Here is a 20,004-nt window from a genome sequence, read left to right on the forward strand (position 1 = left end):
GAGGCGGGGGAATTCCAGAGCGGCGAGTCCAGAGCCCGAGCTTTAAGATACATCCCTCGCAGCATGTTCAGCAATTATCTAATTTATTGGAGTCCATTTATCAAAACCGAAACAAATATTCAGTTCCCGAGCGCAGCTAGCGAAAAGCAAAAAGAACCGACCGACTTGCCACAATTTGTGACTGACTAACGAGCAGTCAGCACATTCAGCATTTGGCAACAACCGAGTGCACTTGGCCACTTGGGTGGCAGGCTGATTGGAGCTGCATGGTTGTGGTTGGGGTTTTATTTTTCTCGTATTTTAGTAGGGGGGTCTTTGGGGGGCCTGAGGACGTCCGTCGAGCGGAACGCAAGTTGATTGCATTTTTAGCATAAATTTCAACGCATTTGACTAATGTCCCGACATTTGTTAGGGGGGTTCCACTGCCGCATTTGGCCATTTTTCACCCGGCAAGTACTATTCTCAACCTGGCATTGGCCATTATCATTTCCACTTCCCTGGAAAAGCTCCGACTGCTCGTTCTGCTAATAGATAATGCGATGCCTGATGGACGACTTTCGACAAAGTCGTATGCAAATTTCCGCCGCTTCTGCCCGCTGGCCATGTAATTGTTTCAACTGCTTAATATCACGTATACGCACCGTTCGCCCGCTGCAGTTACCAGTTACCGGAGTGCAGACAAAAACGACGACGTCGCCATGGCCGCGTCAACAGCAGAACAGCAGCAGAAAAATTAATTAACACGCCAAGTCTGCCTGGACACGCCTGCAGCACGTAGCGGAGACTCCAGCTCGGACTCGGACCCATGGCCATACCCACACTCGAAACCATACCCACCGAAACCCAGACCGAGGACCGGAGCCAGGGACTTACCCAGAATCAGATTCAGAACCATTACCCAAAAGCACACTGAAAAAATTATCTGTTGTAGCTTGGATTCCCAGTTAAAGAACTCTGAGATATATTTAACTGATCTTAAAAAGATGATCCAAAAAACATAATAGATCTAAAGCTATACTTATCTTCAATGCACCCCCATGTCTTTAAATTACTTATCGGTTTATATAATATAAATTTAAAATACGTATTTAATTAGTTCTATATTTTTTTGGGAATAGATATTTTTTATCTACAGTTTTGAAGTGTTTGTTCCTTAAATCAAGGTTATAAATATATTAAAACTTCTTATATGTTTTCTCAAAATTTTCTATGTCTCAAGAAAAGTTTATATTCCTAAAAATTGTATCCAAACCTTAAATTTAAAGAATTTTTATTGAAGTTATTACTTAAATCATTGCTTAATATTTTCTAGAAATGTTTTTTGTCCTAAAATGTTTTATCGAAGTGCACTGCAGAACCCTGAGCCCAGCACGGCTCCGTTGTTTGGCAGTTTCTATTTCTCAGATTTTTTCTGTGTGATCTGGGTATTTATGGCCATTGCAGTAAAAACCTCGATGCAGTTGTGGGAGGTTGGGCGGATTGGGGGCGGTGTTAAGTGAAAAGCGTGAAATTTATAACAGCCAATAGATTAAGCTAGAATATAAATAACATTTTCAGTTTTTTTGCGGCCCGATTTTTTCTGCCCGCTTTGTTGTCCGCCTTTTGTCTATTGTCTGGCCAATGGGCGGAGGATTATTGGAACCAATAATTTAGCAGCGTCGCGCCAAGCACAGATTCTTAATCAATTGTTTTTGCTCTTTCTTGCAGTTGCCGCCGCCGTCACCCAACCGAAGAACTCAACCGCACTCCTGCCGTATCTGCAGATCCAGAGGCACGCCGTCACAAGACTGACCATCAGCAGGCCCCACTCCCCGTACTATTTGCCATGCACACCCATCCTATCGCCCTACAACTATGATCAGGGTGAGTACTTTCTATTGGATGTTAAGGAGATCTAATATTTTAAATAATATTTATAATCTATTATCCAATGCAGAAGTCCAGCCCATCTACTGCAGCTGGTATCGGAATGACTTGGTCGTCGAGCAAGTGTCCTTCCGCAAGAATGACTTCTTCATCTATGACAATGGCACGCTGCGTCTGCCCACGAATGAGAAGGCCAGTGGAGAATACTACTGCAAGATCGAGTGGGATGAGTCGGCGGTAATTTCCGACCGGATCACTGTCGAGTACCCAGGTAAGTTGGTCTTTTAAAACGAATACTAATATCCAAAATATAATGCCTTCGACTAAAAATTGTAGAGTTGCATGTTTCATAAACCGTTTTAAGGTAATATTTTAGTTTTGAATTTAAATTGCAACCTTTAATTGTATGTATAGTTCCATAAAATAATCATTTTCAATTAAAAGAAATATAAAAATGTGTGTTTCTTATTTTTTTCAGTGCTCAAGCGTCTTTTTCCGGGTCAACAGCAGACGGCCAACATCAGTGCGATAGAAAACAAGCCCCTTGTGTTGAGTTGTCCCTTCCTGAGTGTACCAGCTGCCCGTTTTAGCTGGTATTTCGGCAACGATTCCCTGACCAATGACAACAGGCGAGTAAAGATCAGAGTTGAAGCATCGAGCAGCGGGCCCAGACTTGTAGGATAATCCTGCATACTTGGAGAGCTTGCCAGCTGGATGGGTTGACCCACACTTGGAGTTCTTTCTTTTAAATTTGTTTTGAAAAATCAATAATCTTATATTTTTACAGTGCTCTTATCCTGTCGAATGGTACTTTGATATTGCGAGATTTGCGGATGGAACAGGCTGGCAAATACAAGTGAGTAAAGAAAAAATAAAACATAAATAATCAAAAGTTAAGAATTTTAAAAGAAAAAACATAAAAATTAAAAGAAATCGACCTTAATTCAGAATTTCTCAAATTCAATCCGTATAGATTTTTGAGTGTAATATTTCTAGATACCATTTATAGCAAATATTGCCTTACAAGTCTTGTCAATACACCCTGTAATAATCATATAAACACCATGAAAAACATACAAGAGGTGAAGTTTTTTAAGATGCAGTTAAAGATAATTGCTAAGTATGCAGTTTTACACACTGGCACATTTACCTTGATATACAGTTCCCTAACTCCGCATAACTACCTCTCCGATCTGCCCAGTTTAACTAAATTAAGACCGAAGGCAATTTTCCATTTGGCTGCTGCCGCCGCAGCGCTCCACCTTCGCCGCTGTGGCAAAATCAACACCTTTTGCGGCACTCCATGAGGAGAGCCACTACATGTGGCACTTGCCACATTCACGCACCGCTCGCACCACCGCCGGCGTGCCCTTAAACAATGCATTAATTAACACTTAGCGGCGGCCCACTGGTGGCTGTAATTGCGGCCATTGTCCATGTCAATTATCGCGCGAGACCACTGACCATTATCCATTATCCATTCACTATTCCCTCTGTTGCAGATGCGTGGCCCAGAACACTTTTGCCAGCAAGGCGCACCGCCAGTTCATTTGGCAATTGCGCGTGGAACCCAAGGATGCCCCATATTATCCCAAAAACGAGGCTGGGATCCCGGAGACAGCCGTTTCGCAGGCCCAACTACTGCCGGCGTTTCAGAATGAAACGGTTTTTGTGCCCTCTGGAGGATCCGTATTGCTGCAATGCCACGCGGTGGCGGACTTTGTGGCCATCGATTGGTATCTGCACTCGGCCAACAACAAGGTGATCAGCCTGAGCAACAACAGTGTGGCCTATTCCATCACCAATGCCAGTGTTTCGCAGCACGAGGGTCGTTACAGTTGCGTAACGCTGCTGGAAACGCAAACATTCCAGGTGATAGTGACCACACCACCGAGGATAGTCAATCGCCTGCCCGTCGAGGTGGTGTACATTGGCCTCTCGAGGACCCTAACCTGCCGGGCCGAGGGTCATCCGGAGCCGAGTATCACCTGGTACCACAACGGAGTCCATCTGAATAGCTCCTTTACCCGCTACATTAGCGGCAACGAGTTGCATGTCCACTCTTTTGATTCCAAGGAGGAGGGCATCTACCAGTGTGTGGCCAGGAATGTGGCTGGCGCGGATTCGGCCACGGGTGAACTTCGTTTCAATCGGCAGCTGGAGGAGATCAACCCGTTGCAGAACATCCGGTGCTATCCACATAGCTTCCATACGATCAACATTACGTTTGACAGCCGTAGCTTGACCTCGATGTTTGTGGTCTATATCGTGAAAAGCAATCCGCACAGCTGGAATTCCTTTGGGCCCATGAAGCTGAATCAGACCTCCTATGTAGTAATATCCACTAATTTGCCGGTTTATGAGCCCTTTGCCCTGATCACCCGGGTTTTGTTTCCCACTACGGAGGTGAGAACAGGGACCTCGGTTCCCCAGCAGATGATACTTAGTTCTTTGAGGAGTACGCCGGTTATCTGCTGCACTCAGGGATGTAAGTAAAACTAATTCCGAAAGTAAAAAGTCTAAAAGTTGTAGAGGTTTCGGTGGCTTTCGCGATTAATATTATATTCCGAAATAATTATATTTCCCTTCCCCAGTAATGCTCCGACCCATCGCCGTGGGCAACGACACCTTTGTCAAGTGGTCGCAGGGTAAATTGGACAACAAGAAGTACTTCATCCTGCAGTTCTCCATCAATCACACCCATCCGCATCCCGCGCAGCTGCTAAATGGATCTCTATACGGTACCCTCTCTAAGGACGGCTCTCCTGAGGAAAAAGCCGACGAAGTGCGTCGACATCTGAAGATAATCCAGCCGCTAAATCAATCTGCCGCCGCCACTGTTTTAAGGAATGTCGAGCACGAGGACAACGTGGTGGATGACATGACTCTGGAGCTGGAGGAGGATATTTTCAGCCTGGTAGTAGATGCCAATGTGACGGGAATGCTGCTGCAGCACTTCACACGCATCAAGATGCGAGTTCTGATCATCACCAGCGAGAATGAGTTCCTGGGTCAGGACTTTCGCTATGTTCAGTGGAAGATTGTGAGTAGACTGTACTGTAGGGGATTATTTTTTCATCTCTCCAATATCCTTAAAAAGGGTGGCTAATAACATGCTTTGAATTCCTTCCCTCTTTCAGATTGAGAATGGCACCTCGGAACAGGCAAATATGCCCTTTCGTCTTATTACCATAGAATCTCGAGCCCTAACCTTCAAGTTTCTGGATAGCCTTAATGAAACCTGTGTGGTGGAGTGCCACACGGTGATACAGAAACAAATGAATTTTCCCAGCCAGCAGCCAGAGTGCCAGGAACGCAACATTTCCAACTCCATGCTGTTTGTCACGGGTCTCAAAGCAGATGTTAATTACAATCTGCATTTCTACAACTGCAAAACGCGCATTTTCTATGGCGAAATAGATGTGAAGACCGAACAGGATCGTAAGTTTATCACTATAATTAATAAACTATAATTACTTTTAAAGGTGCCTAAATATATTATAGTATACTTTTAGACACCTAAAATAACCAATAAAAGTGATTATAACTCTAAAGATTTGTGTACCACCCCAGTATGATTAATCTTAACTATTAAATTTTATAGCTCCTGGCACCGTCAGCAATTCGCGGCTGATTAAACAGAATGGCTTGAAATTAGTGTGGGGGCCACCAGAAGTTGCAAATGGTCGAGTACATCATTATGATATCCGGTGGTCCTTGGATAATGTGACCCACGAAGCTGTTGTTAGGGATTGCACAGCCTGTTCTTACAAGGTAACTAAGATGGGAGAAAAACTATGGTATTATCTTTATCTTACATATTTTTTTTAAGTTTCCCAATGTTTCGGAGACGTCCAAGATCCATGTGGCAGTTCGCGTGGTGGGTGATACTGGAGCTGGCGCTCCCATTTACTTCGACATGATTAACAATAATCACACATGGCTGGAGGAGGACAGGGAAACATCCCATTCGGAGGTTTATAGTGGGATTGCCATCGGCTCCTTGCTGTCCATCGCCTGCGTTTTCCTCTTCGGGCTGTTTATAATTGTCCAGCAGCGCAACTTCAAGGCCCGTGCCCAAGGACCCACCCACCTGACCACACCCACTGACATCAATTTCGGTAATCTGAGCAGTGCCTCCGGGATGCCGGGCGACAGTGCCGGCGGTCTGAGTGGTGGCACATTGCAGCAGGATTGCCACGAGATGCAGACCCTCATCCCGCGTTCGCGTTACCACATCGAATTGCTGCCGGAGCACACGTTGGAATACCAGACGAGTTCGGCGGCCGTGGCGGTGGTCCATCTGGCCAACGGGAATGGCAGTGTCCAGGTGGCCAGGCGATCGGATCTGGATGCTGGAGGGGCAGGAGCAGCGGCTCAAGGGGATTTGGGCATAGCCGGAGTGCACAATCTCTCCCAGATGCCCCTGTGCGGCGGCGGAGGAGGGGGAGGAGGCGTCTCACCGGAGCGAAAGACCGTGCAGGATGCCATGTTGCAGGAGGCCAAGGCTTTCTATATACCCTACAGGCATACGCCGCCCAATGCGGTGGCCGGTGGTTCCGAGCTGGAGGTGATTGTGCCGCCCAACTCGCTACCTCTGGTCACCACCATGCCGGGATTGGGCGTGGCAGGCGGAGGAGGAGGAGGTGTTGGCTCCTCCAGTCGGAGGAGTGGCAGCCTGAGCAGCAGCAGTGCCAGCAGCAGCAGCAATGGCAGTAGCAAAAAACAATTTCACACCAACTTTGTGCGCCACTCGAATTCCAACGATGGGATTTGCCTGCTGGCCGAGGAGGAGGCGGCGGCCACCTTGACACCCACTTCGGAGCGGGAATATGCGGCCGTGTGCCTCACCAATGGTTTCAAACTGCCCGCCGAAGTGGTCAAGTCCAACAATAACAATGGCAGCAAGACCAGCCAGAAGTCAGCAACTGCCAAGGAGTGCCAGCCGCGAGGCAATGGCAATCCGATCTCGTTCAGCCACAATGCATCCAAAGTTCCTGCCAACGGACCGGCGTCCGTTAACGTCAGCCATTCGCCGGGGGTCAAGCAGAAGCAATCCTGGCCAGCGGCGACCACGGTGGTCCATCGACGGGCCCAGGTGGATCCCAATGGGTGAAGCAAGCAGTATTTTAACGAAGCTACCACATAGAAGCAAACAAAACAAAACAGGAAGATGAGGAGGATGAACCACATTCACAGCTCGAAACATTCCAAAAGTATATGAGATATGAGATATGGCGGAGATCTTTAGCATTTATAAAGAGTACATTTTATAAATGTAAATATTTAGTAACTGAAACTATGGAACTATGGGAGAAATGATTAATTAAGCTGATATTTATACACACAAACACGCTCGTATACAAAACATGTACGCTAAGTTGTATGCTATAGTTTTGTCGCGATTTTTGTACCGTACTTTTGTATTTGTTTATAGATTTTGTTTGTTTTTCTTTCCGTTAATTGAGGCTAATTTTTACTTGTAACTTCTCTTACATATAAACATAATTTATTGTTGCTTTCGATGGCAAACACACACAGAAATAGAAACAAACATACATAGCAATAGACCGCGCAGCCCGCAAGTATGCATTACAATATTTGTCGCTGATAATTACTACGTTTAACAATTGTTTCGTAGTTGCCGCAAAAAATTCAATTACACTCACATAGTATAATATATACACAACGCAAACAGAACAGCCAAAAAACCACAAACACTGCAATAGCCCACACTCAACCACCCACTCAACCCAAAAATGAAAACCCAACCATAAAACCACAATAGTCACAAGTGTTCACATCGATTCCGATTTAAAACGTAATCTATTCAATAATATTTGTAATTTTATTTTATTTATATTTGTAGTTCTTTTTTAAGCGAACTGTTTAATGTTTAATTTCCGCATATTTACTGCTGCATTTTGTTTTGTTTACACAACCGATATATCAAATGTACCTGATTATATTCATTTTGCATTCTTGTTTTTGTGCTCTCGCTCTCACACTCCTCCCCCCAGAAACAGAAACCAATAACAATTCCAGTTTGTGCACACATATTACATAACTCTATAATAAGCCACAAAATCCATCGTATTGTAACATATATAGAATCCAGCAACCGTACCTCGACACATAGCTACGCCAAACGAAAGTCCTCTGCTCCTTTCCACTCATATATTATTTTTGATAGGATAGGGAAAGTTGAAGTAGTGGCCCACAACACAACGAGTATTTGTCGAGTTTGCAGATGTATTTTGTGAATTGTTGTTCAGTGTGAAACGAGATGCGAAAATTGTTACGAGATTCAGAGACAGAAACACCCACATATACCCCAACCTGCAAAAAAAAACCTAACTATAGAAGATACATTCCACAGGCGTATACAAGTCACAGATACACCAAATACACACACACGCGTAACACCAAGATACGTTTTAAAATGAGTAAAAAACAAATACGAAAATATATATATACAATATGTATTCAATGTGAACGAGAAATGTGTTTGACAACTGTAACTGTAACTGTATACGTATTTAGAGTCTAAGTGCAATACCAACAAATAATTAAATAGCAAAAGGTAACCTTTAAGATCCCTGAGGCAGAACAAAACCAACAACTATAAACAATAGTACCTTTCCACTCAAGCAGAAGCAACGTTCAAAGTAGCAGACTCACATCGACTTTCCCGGTTAGTTGCGAATTTCCATCCCAACCTAGACCATATACCACATACCATAACCATACCATCCGTGAATAAACAATCTGATTTGTGTTCAAGCTGACTAAAGCCGCAGACTTTGCACTTCCGAGTCACCGAAAGGAGTTATAGCCGAAATAATTTTACAATTTACAAAACAAATGTGTGCGAAACGCACGCAAAAGCACACAAAAGCCACAAAATGAACTTTAACCTACGAAAAGCATTTAAATACACACAAATATATTCCGAAAGAACAACTCAAAATTCCTAAGAAAAACACAAAAATAGAAGGAAAATCAATTTTAAACGTTACGAAAATTAAGAAACCAACAAATTAACTAAAACTATTATATGCAGCAAAAGGCGAAAAGGAAAATTTATGTACTAAAGTTATATAATTAGGCGTAAGAAATCCATATGAATGTACGTGTTTGGAAGGGAAAGGATAAGAAAACAAGACGAGAAATTAAGTAAAATAGCTGCGATTGTGATCGCCGTGTAAGTGGATGTGATAAATGTTTAAATTATTTAAGCGCAAAAACAATAAAGAGATAATGAAATTAAATATTAGGAAGACAGGAGGACAGAAGATGGAAACGCGTTTTGCGACTTTTGCAACGGTTTTTGGCCAACGGAAACCACTCAATAACTAAGAGTCCACTAAAATTGTAAGCAAACAATTATTATGTTCTTATCTTTGGCGAAACTGCTGCTCCTAAAAGCGCAACTCTCTACTAAAATTAACTATGCGTAGGTGTATTTTTATGTTTTTAACTTTAATTTGCATTTAAGTCCACATTTTGTATACCTCATTAGTAGAGTGGCGAACAACTAAATTTTTGTAAACATATTTAGGCTTGGTTTCCTCGTTTTTAGAATCAGAGCGGCATATTTCAACTATCCCTAACTGAAAACAAACGAAACGAAAACTAATGTATTTTTTATGCAATTTATATGCATTGTACATGCAGTCAAAATTAATTATTTGAAGCAACTAAGCTGCCAAGGATTCGTGTTAAAGATTTCGATGCAAGTAAAATTGGCAGCTGCAACCAACCAGGCCAAAAAATGGACGAACAAAATTGGCAAGGCTAAAAAGAGTCTAAAATGTAAGAAAGCTCGGTGTTTGTTTAGAGAATACAAGAGATATGGCAAAGAAGAAATGAATGCAACCTTAACTATTGGAAAAATATACTAAAAAATAAGTTATGATCGAAAACATACAGAAAAGTGTTTGATTTCTTAGATATATTGGATTTCATCAGGTTTGTTTACCCATTAAGAAGTTTTCAAACATTTAATTTTATAAAATATACTTTTTTATTAATTTTAGCAATTCTTATTAACTAAGTATAAAACATCGATTGAATTAATTCTGGAAATTAATGTATGCATAAATTTTGTCTTCGTTGGTAACATTTTACAGCGGTGTAGGTTTCGGTGTATAGATAAAGAAATGTATGGTACTACCGAACTCTAAATATATAAGGTATATGTATGGTACAATATCAATAACGTATTCACGGGTGTTTGGGGATCATCACAACAAAGTGCTAAAAAAAATGATCACAATCGATCACAAAAATTGCAAAATTATCATTGACGCCCGATGGCATGTCTAAGCATTTTCAGCTGCTCGATTTTTAGGCTTAAACTAGAGGCAACACATAATGTATGTATAACTAACTTGAGCTATGGATAGGCGAATTAAAGTTTATGAAAACCACTATGCTATGCACTATTAATCAACAAGCGACGCTCTAACACTAAGCATGCCCCAGTTAGGCTGGGACATCATATTTAGGTACGCGTAATTATCATGACACCTCAGAGTTGTCGGTTCTATTCACATTTCGGTTCCAAATAGATCAGGTCCTACACACATATAATGCATTTCAGTTACGCCGAATGCTCAGCACACCTTCTCAATCATTTTCACCAGTTCTTTGTACAGAATACAATCCCGTCCACGGGGCTTGCAGATCTCTCGATGGTCGAGACGAATGCCGCAGACGTCGCCAATTCCAGGATCTATAGATAGGAAATATAGAGATTATTAGTTAAAGGAAGTCTTAATTAAATTATTACTTTTTTAATGATAAAGAGGTGAAGAAAAACTTGCGATTTCTTATCATCATATTACTGGATGATGATATAGTCGGATTTTCAGAATGTGATTTTGTTATCATCACTTTATTCAGTGATAAGAACTTAAGACATGAAGAACTTATTATCATTATTCATTTTTTTCCCATTATCATTAAAAACTATGATAGTCTTATAAGGCATAATAAGTACTAACCAGCTGAGTCCACTCCCACAATTCGTAGATAGAGCACTGACATGAGCGTTAAGGCGGTCTCCACAAAGCTAAACACCTCGATCTTTAAATGACCCAGATGGTAAAGTCCCGCGAATCTCCTATGCAGATCCAGCAAGTACTTGTTGTCTGTAGGGAAATAAAATCACATTGTTATAACCGATAAGATAATCTATATACGCTCACTTTTCTCAATCTCTAGTAGCTCCACAGATCTGGATAGTAATGGCGCCTTTATGCTGGCCAAATGGGATCCTCGATGTGGAACCGAGTAGAAGAAGCAACCGCGGGCGGATCTCCATAGAGGGGTCATCGCAGGACGACCACTTTCCCAGGCATCCACCATCAGTTGCTTAATGAAGAGCCCACCCTTGGAGTGGCCCACGTATATAATGGGATGACCATGGCCCACTCGGTGCTGGATGAGCAACTCGGCCATTTCCCGGGAGCGTTGGATCAAGCTGGAGCGCGGCTCCTTGCTCTTCCATAAAGGCCTCCATAGGTACTGGTCGGTTGTATAATTGAGGGCTATAACCCGGACTCCAGGACAATCCAGAGGCAACCAATCGCCGGGCCAACACTTGGAGTAGTTGGGATCATTGGGCGAGGGCTTGCTCTTTCTGGTGGACTTCCTGGGCGTGGCCGGAGAGGCGGGACGTGGGCGGCTATCCTTCCCTGCGTTTCCCGCCTCCTCATTGCCATCATTGGCTTGCAACATAGACTCCAGTTCAGCCTGTAGTAGTCTACTATTGTCCTGCATCCTCAGCCGGAAAGTGGGAAAACTATACTCGATTCCCTCGCAAATCTGAATGTCTTCCGGATCTCCACAAACATAAGCATAACTAGGAAAGAAAATACATTTTAAGAAATATTTTATAAAAGAATTCTTTCCTATAAACCTACTCGCTGTCATCGCTATCGGAAGCATTGAATTGGAAGTTCTCTGGCCTCATTGCCATGGATCTCTGCACCCGAGTCCTACGACGAACTGGGGAATCATCTGGGGTGGCCAGACACCTGTTAAGGGAAGCAAACTTGGCCCTCTTCTCCCGCGGAGCCGGATGAATGGCCGCACTGCGGGAGTGACGAGGTCTCTTCGGCGGTCGCACTGGTGGACGTGGTGGCCTCTCGAATTCCACTGGCTGGCGATCGTTTTGCCAGAGTCCCTGCTTCCATGTATTCATCAGGGATCCATGCAGACCATGAATCAAAACAATGTCTGCTCGGATCGGTTGACCCGGTGGCGGTTCGGCCAGGATGTTTATGGTACAGCAGCTGGGCGCATCCGAGCGAACGCTGTAGAAGGGCGGGCCCTGCATCGGATTGGAGGTTGGACATGGGCTGCAGGGCGTGGAGGGGGCCGTCAGGGTGTCGGGAAGACTCTCAAGGCCATCCTGCGATTTGCGCATTTTCAGGAGCTTCAGCAGGGGTCCCATGCGATTGGAAACTGGGAAGGAGAAAAGGTGTTTGATTAGAAATATTTTAATCGAAACAACAAAAAAAAACAGAAACCACTCTCGGCGAGATTAAAAAAAAGTCATATCACATTTTATGACGAATAATGATATAACTTATACAGTTCTATTAACCAAGTTAAGGGTTTTGTGATAAAAATGTAATTTCCTTGAGCAATCAATTCTAAGTTTTGAAAAAAAGATCTTCTAATGTTTAAAAGATATATTAATATATGCATTTAGACTTTTAATTAATTTACTCTGTCAATAAATCCCTTTAATATGAATATGTTTTAGGTATATCATTTAATTATTCCAAAATTGACTTAATATTTAATATTATAAATAGAAATACCTTCTAGAATATTGGTATATATACGATTATATTTTATAATGACAATCAAGGCCTCATATCTAGTGATCTTGTATATAGTCCACCGAACTTTGACATACTTTTTCTATATTTATCAAGACTCACCCTGAACAGAGGACAGATTCAGTGATATAGTGTTGGCGGCAAAGGCCACCAGGTTGGTGAGGGCCTGTCGGCTGGAGGCCAGGTTCTGTAGAACCCTCAGCACCCGGACATCTCGAATGCCCTTGATGCCCCTGGCCACGCCGTTGGCCAGTGGAAGAACCAGTCGCACCAGGATGCCAAAGACCACTCGCATGCTGCCTCCATTTTTGCTATCTCTAGAGGGGGATTTGTAGGTGTTATAATTAGATATTTACAAAATTTATATTACAACTTACGCCTCCATGAGGGCACCGGCACTGCTCGATCGCACCAGATCGCTGACCGCCTGCTCCTCCTCCTGGCGATCGATCTCCACCTCGTTCTCATTGTTTGTACTGCCATTGTGGGCCATCGGTGATGGTGAATCATCATCCTCCACTGGAGCTTTGTGTGTCACCGGGAGACTCTCCTCCCCGCCGATTCGCATCATGGCAATGTCGCAGACGTAATTCTCATCGATTTCTTGAAGCGGTGACCCTCCTTCTTCTCCAAAACTGGGGCTTCTATTCTCGCTCTGGTTATTGTTTTTTAGGTTCTTGATTTCTGCGACATCTGCGTCTTCCACGGCGGGAATGCCATTGCAGGCAAAAGATTCTTGGGCTGGCTCAGAAGCGCTGGCAAACATTTCCCAACTTCCTGCTCTTGTGTTTCCTGCTGCTGCTTTCGAAGGACTGGCTGAGGGCCAATTAAATCGCATCCAACATGTTGCTGGCAGGTCTATCTGCAAATTTGTACAAATCACAGAGTTCTCTGTTAATCATAGGCCAGGGAATAAAAGAACACTGGCTGCCATGCATCAATGTCAATGGTGGTCAGTGGTCTAAAAACAATTCGGTCAAGTGCAGTTTTCTCCCTCGGTTTCCTGCTCTCTGTTTTCAATCCCCTCAAGGAAAACACACCGGCTAAAAATAACGCATTCACTCTGGTCGCCGCTCTGCAGTAAATAACTTATACGACACGTGGACGTGGTGTAATAATAGCATCTGCACGAAGGACAAGCGCAGATTGCTGGCAAAAAACGAACCCTTTCGTAGGAAAAATCAACGCAGAGCGCAAATATGAAAATAAAAGAAAATACTACTGCGATTTAATCGAACTTAATCAAGAAAGATCTCTATAAAATTAATAAAATAGTTTAAGAGTACCTCGAATATAAAAATATGTTCTAACAATTAAGCAAGGTTGAAGAAAAAACATTTTTTAAATATAGTGATTACAAGTGGCACCCTTTTTAGGCAGAACAAACTTCCTAATTTAGGGGTTAATTATTTTCTGACTGCATAAACATTGTTGCACCATTCAATTTAGCCTACAAAATGTTACTGCCCTCCGTGAGCACAGGTATTTATAAAGAACTTTCCCCTGCCGCTGCAATCCAATTAGATGCGAAGCAACAAATGTCAGATATACACATTATACTGCCGCATAATGACAGTGACGTGCGCTCGGTGGAAAACGCCCTCAGGTTATGAAAAGCCAGCAAAAGGTTCAAGTTGAGGGTCGCGTTATAAAGAAGACGGTTCTCTACTGGGAAAATATTCTCATCGCTTTTTGTTCGCGGCTATTTATAGCAAAAAAATGCCGCAATATGCTGCAATATATGCAAACCCACAAAACACAGTGGTTGAGAGATGTACATTAAAAAATTCAACAAGTTAGAATGGCAGTTATGTACGGGTACTATAACAATGACAACCGCACACCCACTCGACTTACACTCGATTGTAAGATTGCAAGATTGTAGGATGGAGGACCGGAGAAATGCAAACCGCTCGCTGTGGAAATCTCAGACCGACTGGAACGGCACCTTGACGATACGAATTGACGAGGCCTGGTTTCTGCGGTTATACCCTATAGATAGACCCGCCCCTAAAGCACTGGCCACTTGCCGCAGTGGAATTGAGGAAAATACTTTGGCCTGAAGTGCCCAGAGCAGCAATTGTCTGCCTTTCGACAAATTGAAGAGACAACGGAGAGTTCAATTCATTTGGCACACATCACAGCGTTCCTTATCGTACATTGTTTCATTAAGTGCGACGAAGTCGATTGTCTGGAAGAGTTATTTGCGTTCCCCCCAACTAATTGGAGAGCAGGAAAGTGGTCTTATCTAAATGCCAAGGGACCCACCGATAGGCATCGCCTTATGGATTAGCCAGCCAAATTGATTTTATGGAAATTTTCCTAAATTAATTGGATCACCCAGATGGCGGCGCACGGGGCCAATCCAAACTAGCGCTCTTATCTTATGCGAATTTATTTATTTTCCCGTATCCAATTGAAGGGGTTGCGAACTCTTCGGACGGACAGCACTTAGTATGCTTTATGGTGCCTATAAAATGCTAATGCCCAGATAGACTAAATCAAGTGCCGAGCTATTGTTATGCGAGCCGAGCAGGCAAACTATTAAGTGGCGTGAGGTAGGTGTTCAGTGGGCAGTGCACGGAAAAAATAAGATCTTTTGGGACTGATAAAAATTAATGATTATGCTAAATGCGTTTTAAATGCACTCTTCATTGGTTTTTTATTTTTCAATAAAAGTTATTTCTTTATACGTTGATAATATCAAACGAATGAGTTAAATGCATTTTAAATGCACTCTCCATTTTAGTTTTTATTCAACAATAGTTATTTCTTTATGCCCGGATAATCCCAAATGAATGTGTCAAATGCATTTTAAAAGCTCTTTTCACATTTAGTGTGGCTTATCTGATTTTATAGTTATTATTTCTATAAAATTCAAATATAATTTAGTGACAATTTCTGTTTGTTTGCATTATTTTTTAAAGCATATTTTTATTGCATAATGTTATTGCCATAAAGAAAGGTATAACGAACCTATATACCATTATAATATATATTTATATTGTATAACATTAATTTTTTTTTTTGTATACATATTTTAAAATTAATGTCGTCTGTTTGCTTGTAATATTTCATTTTTAATGTTATGAACCAAAGAATAAGAAACAAATTTGTACTGCAACGACTTCTGTAATATCATTATTTTAATTGTATAATTTAAATCCTGTACTATTTGTCTAGATTTATGAAAATGCTTGAAAAAGCTTGCTAGCGAAAGTTTTTTTTGGGAAAAACATATCTTATAATTTATTTTAAAATTTCTTAGAAAACTTTTTGAGGCGCAGAAATCCGTGTGAATGTCACTTCCCATTGCTCATTAAATCTACGCCCCTGGGAGGTAGAAAAACAATTTCTTATCTAATGGCAATCGACAAGAATTGCAATTGCAAAGTGCAGTATATGTTTATTGAAATCGGGAGAGGTGGTCATGCTTGTGCGCCGAGCAGCGCTTCTCTCGATCAGTGGTTCCACCAACTGGGCGTATGCTTAATTTGAACTCTGGCTGCCGCGCGAGTTACTCATTCGCCGCGTGGACTTTGGCCAGCAGCTTTTATCGTGTCGGTGTACCAAGTGCAGTCGCAAATGGCTTTTGCTTTTGTCCGCTGCTCTTTATCGAAGCTCAATGCACACCAGTGTCGATATTGTCAACAAATGGAACTCAGGGGAAAAGGGTTTTGAAATGCGAGACCCAAATTTGCCATTTTCATTATCGCATGGGTGTGTTTACTGAATCCAATGCAATCTGTGATGCATAATTGCTGGCCAACAAGCTGCTAAATGTGTGCACATTTGTCAGCTGGAAATTGGCTGTTATTATGCATAATAATCGGGTTGGTTTGGATGGGATTTGCCCGTGCGGATGGGGTTCCAATGTTGAGGGGCGGGCAGAATGCCCAACATGGCACGCAAGGCGTTCCGCATGCTAATTAATTTGTCGCATGTTGCAGCCACGTGAACTGGCGAATTTAGTGACGGAGATTGCATGCTCGAATGGTCCAGTAAATTCACCTGTTTGTCTCCTTCATTATTGTGTAAAATGTGCAATAAACTGGAACAAACATCGCCAAACAATGCCGCGTACAATGCCATTAAACTGGACCACGATTATGTCATAGTTGTTATATAAGATATCATTTTAATTCGAAGGTATTTTAAAATATGGATAACTAGCCGTCTTTCATCCATAAAACTAACCATCGCAATTGATTAGCCGCTTAATCAAAAAATAACCGATTTTCAGGTTCAAGAAATATCCATAGCGATAAGATAGGCATTTCTATTTGTCATACTTGGACAACAAAACGTCGAAACGTTAAAAGCTTAATTTACTAGCTCAAAAACAGCTGTCTACCCTTAAAAATCACATCAGTAGCAAGGAAACAGCAGCATTCAGCGATAATTATTTCGTTAATTATCAAACCCATTAACGGGTCACTGACAGATAAGCACTGAACTGCGGAAGGCCGTTTCTTAACTGGGTCAGAAGACAACGGAAAATCATGACCAGTTTATCCTTTTGTCTTCCGCAAAAGGCACATATATCTTTATAGAATAAAAGCAAGAAAAGAGAATAAAGATTCGTTCGTTGAAGAGCTGAAAACCTCGAATAACAATTTGATTTAATATTGCTTATCAGCCACTTTCATTATCCAGCTCTTTGTTTGTAATAACTAATCAGAGTGTCAACTTATTTTGGTAAACAATTGAAACGACAATCATTTCCCACCCAGCCAAACAAAAGCATTCCCCCCAGCTGCACATCATTTTCACTTTTTGGAAATACATTTGTATAATTTGCATACAAGTTGTCTGGCAACCAGCTCGAAAACGAGTTATGCAAAGCCAGTGGCAATTCATTTAGATTATGTATATCTGCGGCTGTTTCTGTATCTGTATCTGCAGAGCATGGCTTAGGCTGTACTGAAAAGGTTCTGTCAGGTGAGGCTTATGACTATGAACTACGACGATGAGGAACTGTACCGCCGGTGATGGGGAACCCTGACCCGAATAACCTTGAGTGGGTGGTTATTAGCCTGCTTTGCGGCCTTTGACGGGCCATTCTCTTTGCTAATTAGTTGTTTTCCCGAATGGATTGAAAAACGCGCTGGAGATTAATTACTATCCTGCAATGGATTGTTTTGATTAAGCCCTGGCAACTGTCGCCGGCCAGCTGTGGACTTTGATCGCCCAACATGAAAGGCAAACAGACACAAATATAAATGTTTACACGGGGGGAAAATATCTGGAAAATGTCCCATACTTGCAAACGATTTTCGTATTCAAACTGGTTATTTTGGGGCACAGCAACGCTGTCTTTGTTGATTATAAATGAAAGCGTAAGAAAATGAAACAATCTGTTAATCTTATTATTAATTGTGTAAAGAAAATGCCAGACAGGTGTGACATAAATAGATATGTAGATATAGCTTTCAAATGATGTTTATAAGATATCATGAATTCACACATTAAAAAAACATTGTTGTAAAATATCATTAAATATGTAGACCTCGTATGCGTAGCACAAAAAACATTATCCACTAGATATCTTTGAAAACAAGAAAAGCCCCAAAGGCATTGTTTTTAAGAATAATGCTTACAGAATAACATTTGAACAAATATACATATGCGATAAGGAAATGCGAATTCAGCCACAAGAAATAAACAAATATATGCACATATTGATGAACCCTTGGAAACTATTATACAGTTGCGTTTTTTTCAATCAACAACAGATAGTAGTAGAATAAGATTACCTTGTTAGCTATGAGTATAAAATATATCTCTTTCCCGTTAAAAATAAATACATCAAACAATTTGAACACTTAAAAAAAACAAATATCGATTGAAATAAAATACCAATAACAGCGCTATGCAAATGAGTTTCCCACGTTTTTCTCTCTGTAAGAGAGCTCTCGCTCCGCTGGTTTTTCCACAATTGCTCACACTCAGACTCTCCGATGAAAACCGCCAAAATGAGAGCGGAGAGTTGAGGGATTTTCTCAAAGAAACCCTCGAAGAGCGGGATAATTCTCGGACAAAAGCTGCTGTGGTATTGCATACATGGGTGGTTAAGTTGGCTAAAACGCAAAACAACGGTTGGCGAAAACAAAACAACACGTGCTGGGTGGGGCCAAAAGGGGGCTGGGGGGCCAAGGGGGCGTGGGAGTTGAAATTCGAAGACTTGAAACCTTCACCTTCAGCACGCGTGCCCAGGTAGAAATGCCTCCGAAGAAGTATTGAAATGAAAATGAAAACGAAATGAGCCGACCAAGGAGCTATAATTTCTGAACTTTAAGGCCGCGAACGTGTTTTGAGTTCGTGATTCTCCAGTCCAGTCCAGTCCACCCCCTGTATATCTGTTTATATACCATATATAGTTCGTGTGTGGGGTGTACGAATCCACGATGAGCCAATTTGTCGGGGGAATTCGCACTGTATCTGCGATGAATCCATTCGCCAAACATTTGTCAGCCTCGTAACGAGTATTAATTGAGTTATTCACAGAGCAAAAAACACCATTGTAATTGGCTTGGCAACTGTTTTTCGCGTGTCTTGTTAATATTTAATAGAGTTTTTTGGGGAGAAGATATTTGTTATTGGTTTGTTGGGTTGTATATCTTATATAGAGAGGGGGTAACTTGGGTTGATTGTAGAAGGGGGCTTTGACAGACAGCACTTGATGACATGCTCAAGAGTTCTTTTCAAGAACCTTTCTTAATTTATCGTACATTTGTATATATCAAAGTACATATGTGGTGGATGCGACAAAGCACGCTCATTCACACACTCACAAACACACTCTTTAACTTACACACTCGACAACAACAAAGCTCTCGGCGGTACGCGATTTTTTTTTTAAAAAGCGTTACGAACCCGACGAAAAAAAAACCAAGCGAAAAACGCGTCCGCAGCGTTTGGACGCTCGGCAGCAACTATGGTGCTATTACAAAAATACACGCTCACGAAAAATCTCCAACAGACAGTATAGAATACCCCCACAACAGCCCCATCTCCCCACACAGACACCCATAAAATATCACAGCTATCAGTGTGTCAACAAAAGTTTAGCAGCTGTTCGCGTTGCTAAGCTTTTCATGGGGCAAAGAGAGCTATAAAGAGAGCAGACCCCCTTTAAATACATCCAAGAGACCCAAGCGAACCCTCTATAAAGAGAACCCCAAAGAGCTCCAATATATTCAAGGCGAGGCTGCCAACTTATCGCTAAGTAGCCCGCACTTTTATTATCCATTCAAATATATCATAGTTTAGTTTATACAAA

The 20,004-nt window shown here is 41.9% G+C and overlaps 2 protein-coding genes across 3 annotated transcripts in view; one reads left to right on the plus strand and one right to left on the minus strand.

Moving 5' to 3' along the window:
- plum (IgSF transmembrane protein plum) overlaps positions 1 to 9,791 on the plus strand; it is a 70,299-nt gene extending 60,508 nt beyond the window's left edge. The window contains exons 3-11 of the mRNA XM_036819802.3: positions 1,708 to 1,863; positions 1,937 to 2,137; positions 2,345 to 2,495; positions 2,654 to 2,722; positions 3,369 to 4,354; positions 4,461 to 4,909; positions 5,007 to 5,307; positions 5,471 to 5,640; positions 5,699 to 9,791. Coding sequence (XP_036675697.3) covers positions 1,708 to 1,863; positions 1,937 to 2,137; positions 2,345 to 2,495; positions 2,654 to 2,722; positions 3,369 to 4,354; positions 4,461 to 4,909; positions 5,007 to 5,307; positions 5,471 to 5,640; positions 5,699 to 6,982 — 3,767 coding nt within the window. The 3' untranslated portion in view covers positions 6,983 to 9,791. The remainder of the gene's footprint in view (positions 1 to 1,707; positions 1,864 to 1,936; positions 2,138 to 2,344; positions 2,496 to 2,653; positions 2,723 to 3,368; positions 4,355 to 4,460; positions 4,910 to 5,006; positions 5,308 to 5,470; positions 5,641 to 5,698) is intronic.
- A 77-nt stretch (positions 9,792 to 9,868) lies between these two features.
- LOC108020314 (uncharacterized) lies at positions 9,869 to 19,692 on the minus strand. Of its 2 annotated transcripts, none has more exons than XM_036819803.3 (7): positions 19,537 to 19,692; positions 13,100 to 13,584; positions 12,825 to 13,039; positions 11,796 to 12,339; positions 11,079 to 11,734; positions 10,875 to 11,021; positions 9,869 to 10,603 (listed from the first exon to the last, which is right to left on the minus strand). In XM_036819803.3, the coding sequence occupies exons 2-7, from the start codon at positions 13,558 to 13,560 to the stop codon at positions 10,485 to 10,487; spliced, it is 2,142 nt and encodes a 713-aa protein (XP_036675698.3). In that variant the 5' UTR covers positions 13,561 to 13,584; positions 19,537 to 19,692; the 3' UTR covers positions 9,869 to 10,484. The 2 variants fall into 2 exon arrangements, with proteins under 2 accessions (XP_036675698.3, XP_065721778.2); XM_065865706.2 differs by lacking the exon at positions 19,537 to 19,692 and adding an exon at positions 14,580 to 14,720.
- Between the last annotated feature and the right edge of the window lie 312 nt (positions 19,693 to 20,004).

The sequence above is a fragment of the Drosophila suzukii genome, chromosome 3 (assembly GCF_043229965.1).
Source record: "Drosophila suzukii chromosome 3, CBGP_Dsuzu_IsoJpt1.0, whole genome shotgun sequence".
In the NCBI taxonomy this organism is placed as follows: domain Eukaryota; kingdom Metazoa; phylum Arthropoda; class Insecta; order Diptera; family Drosophilidae; genus Drosophila; species Drosophila suzukii.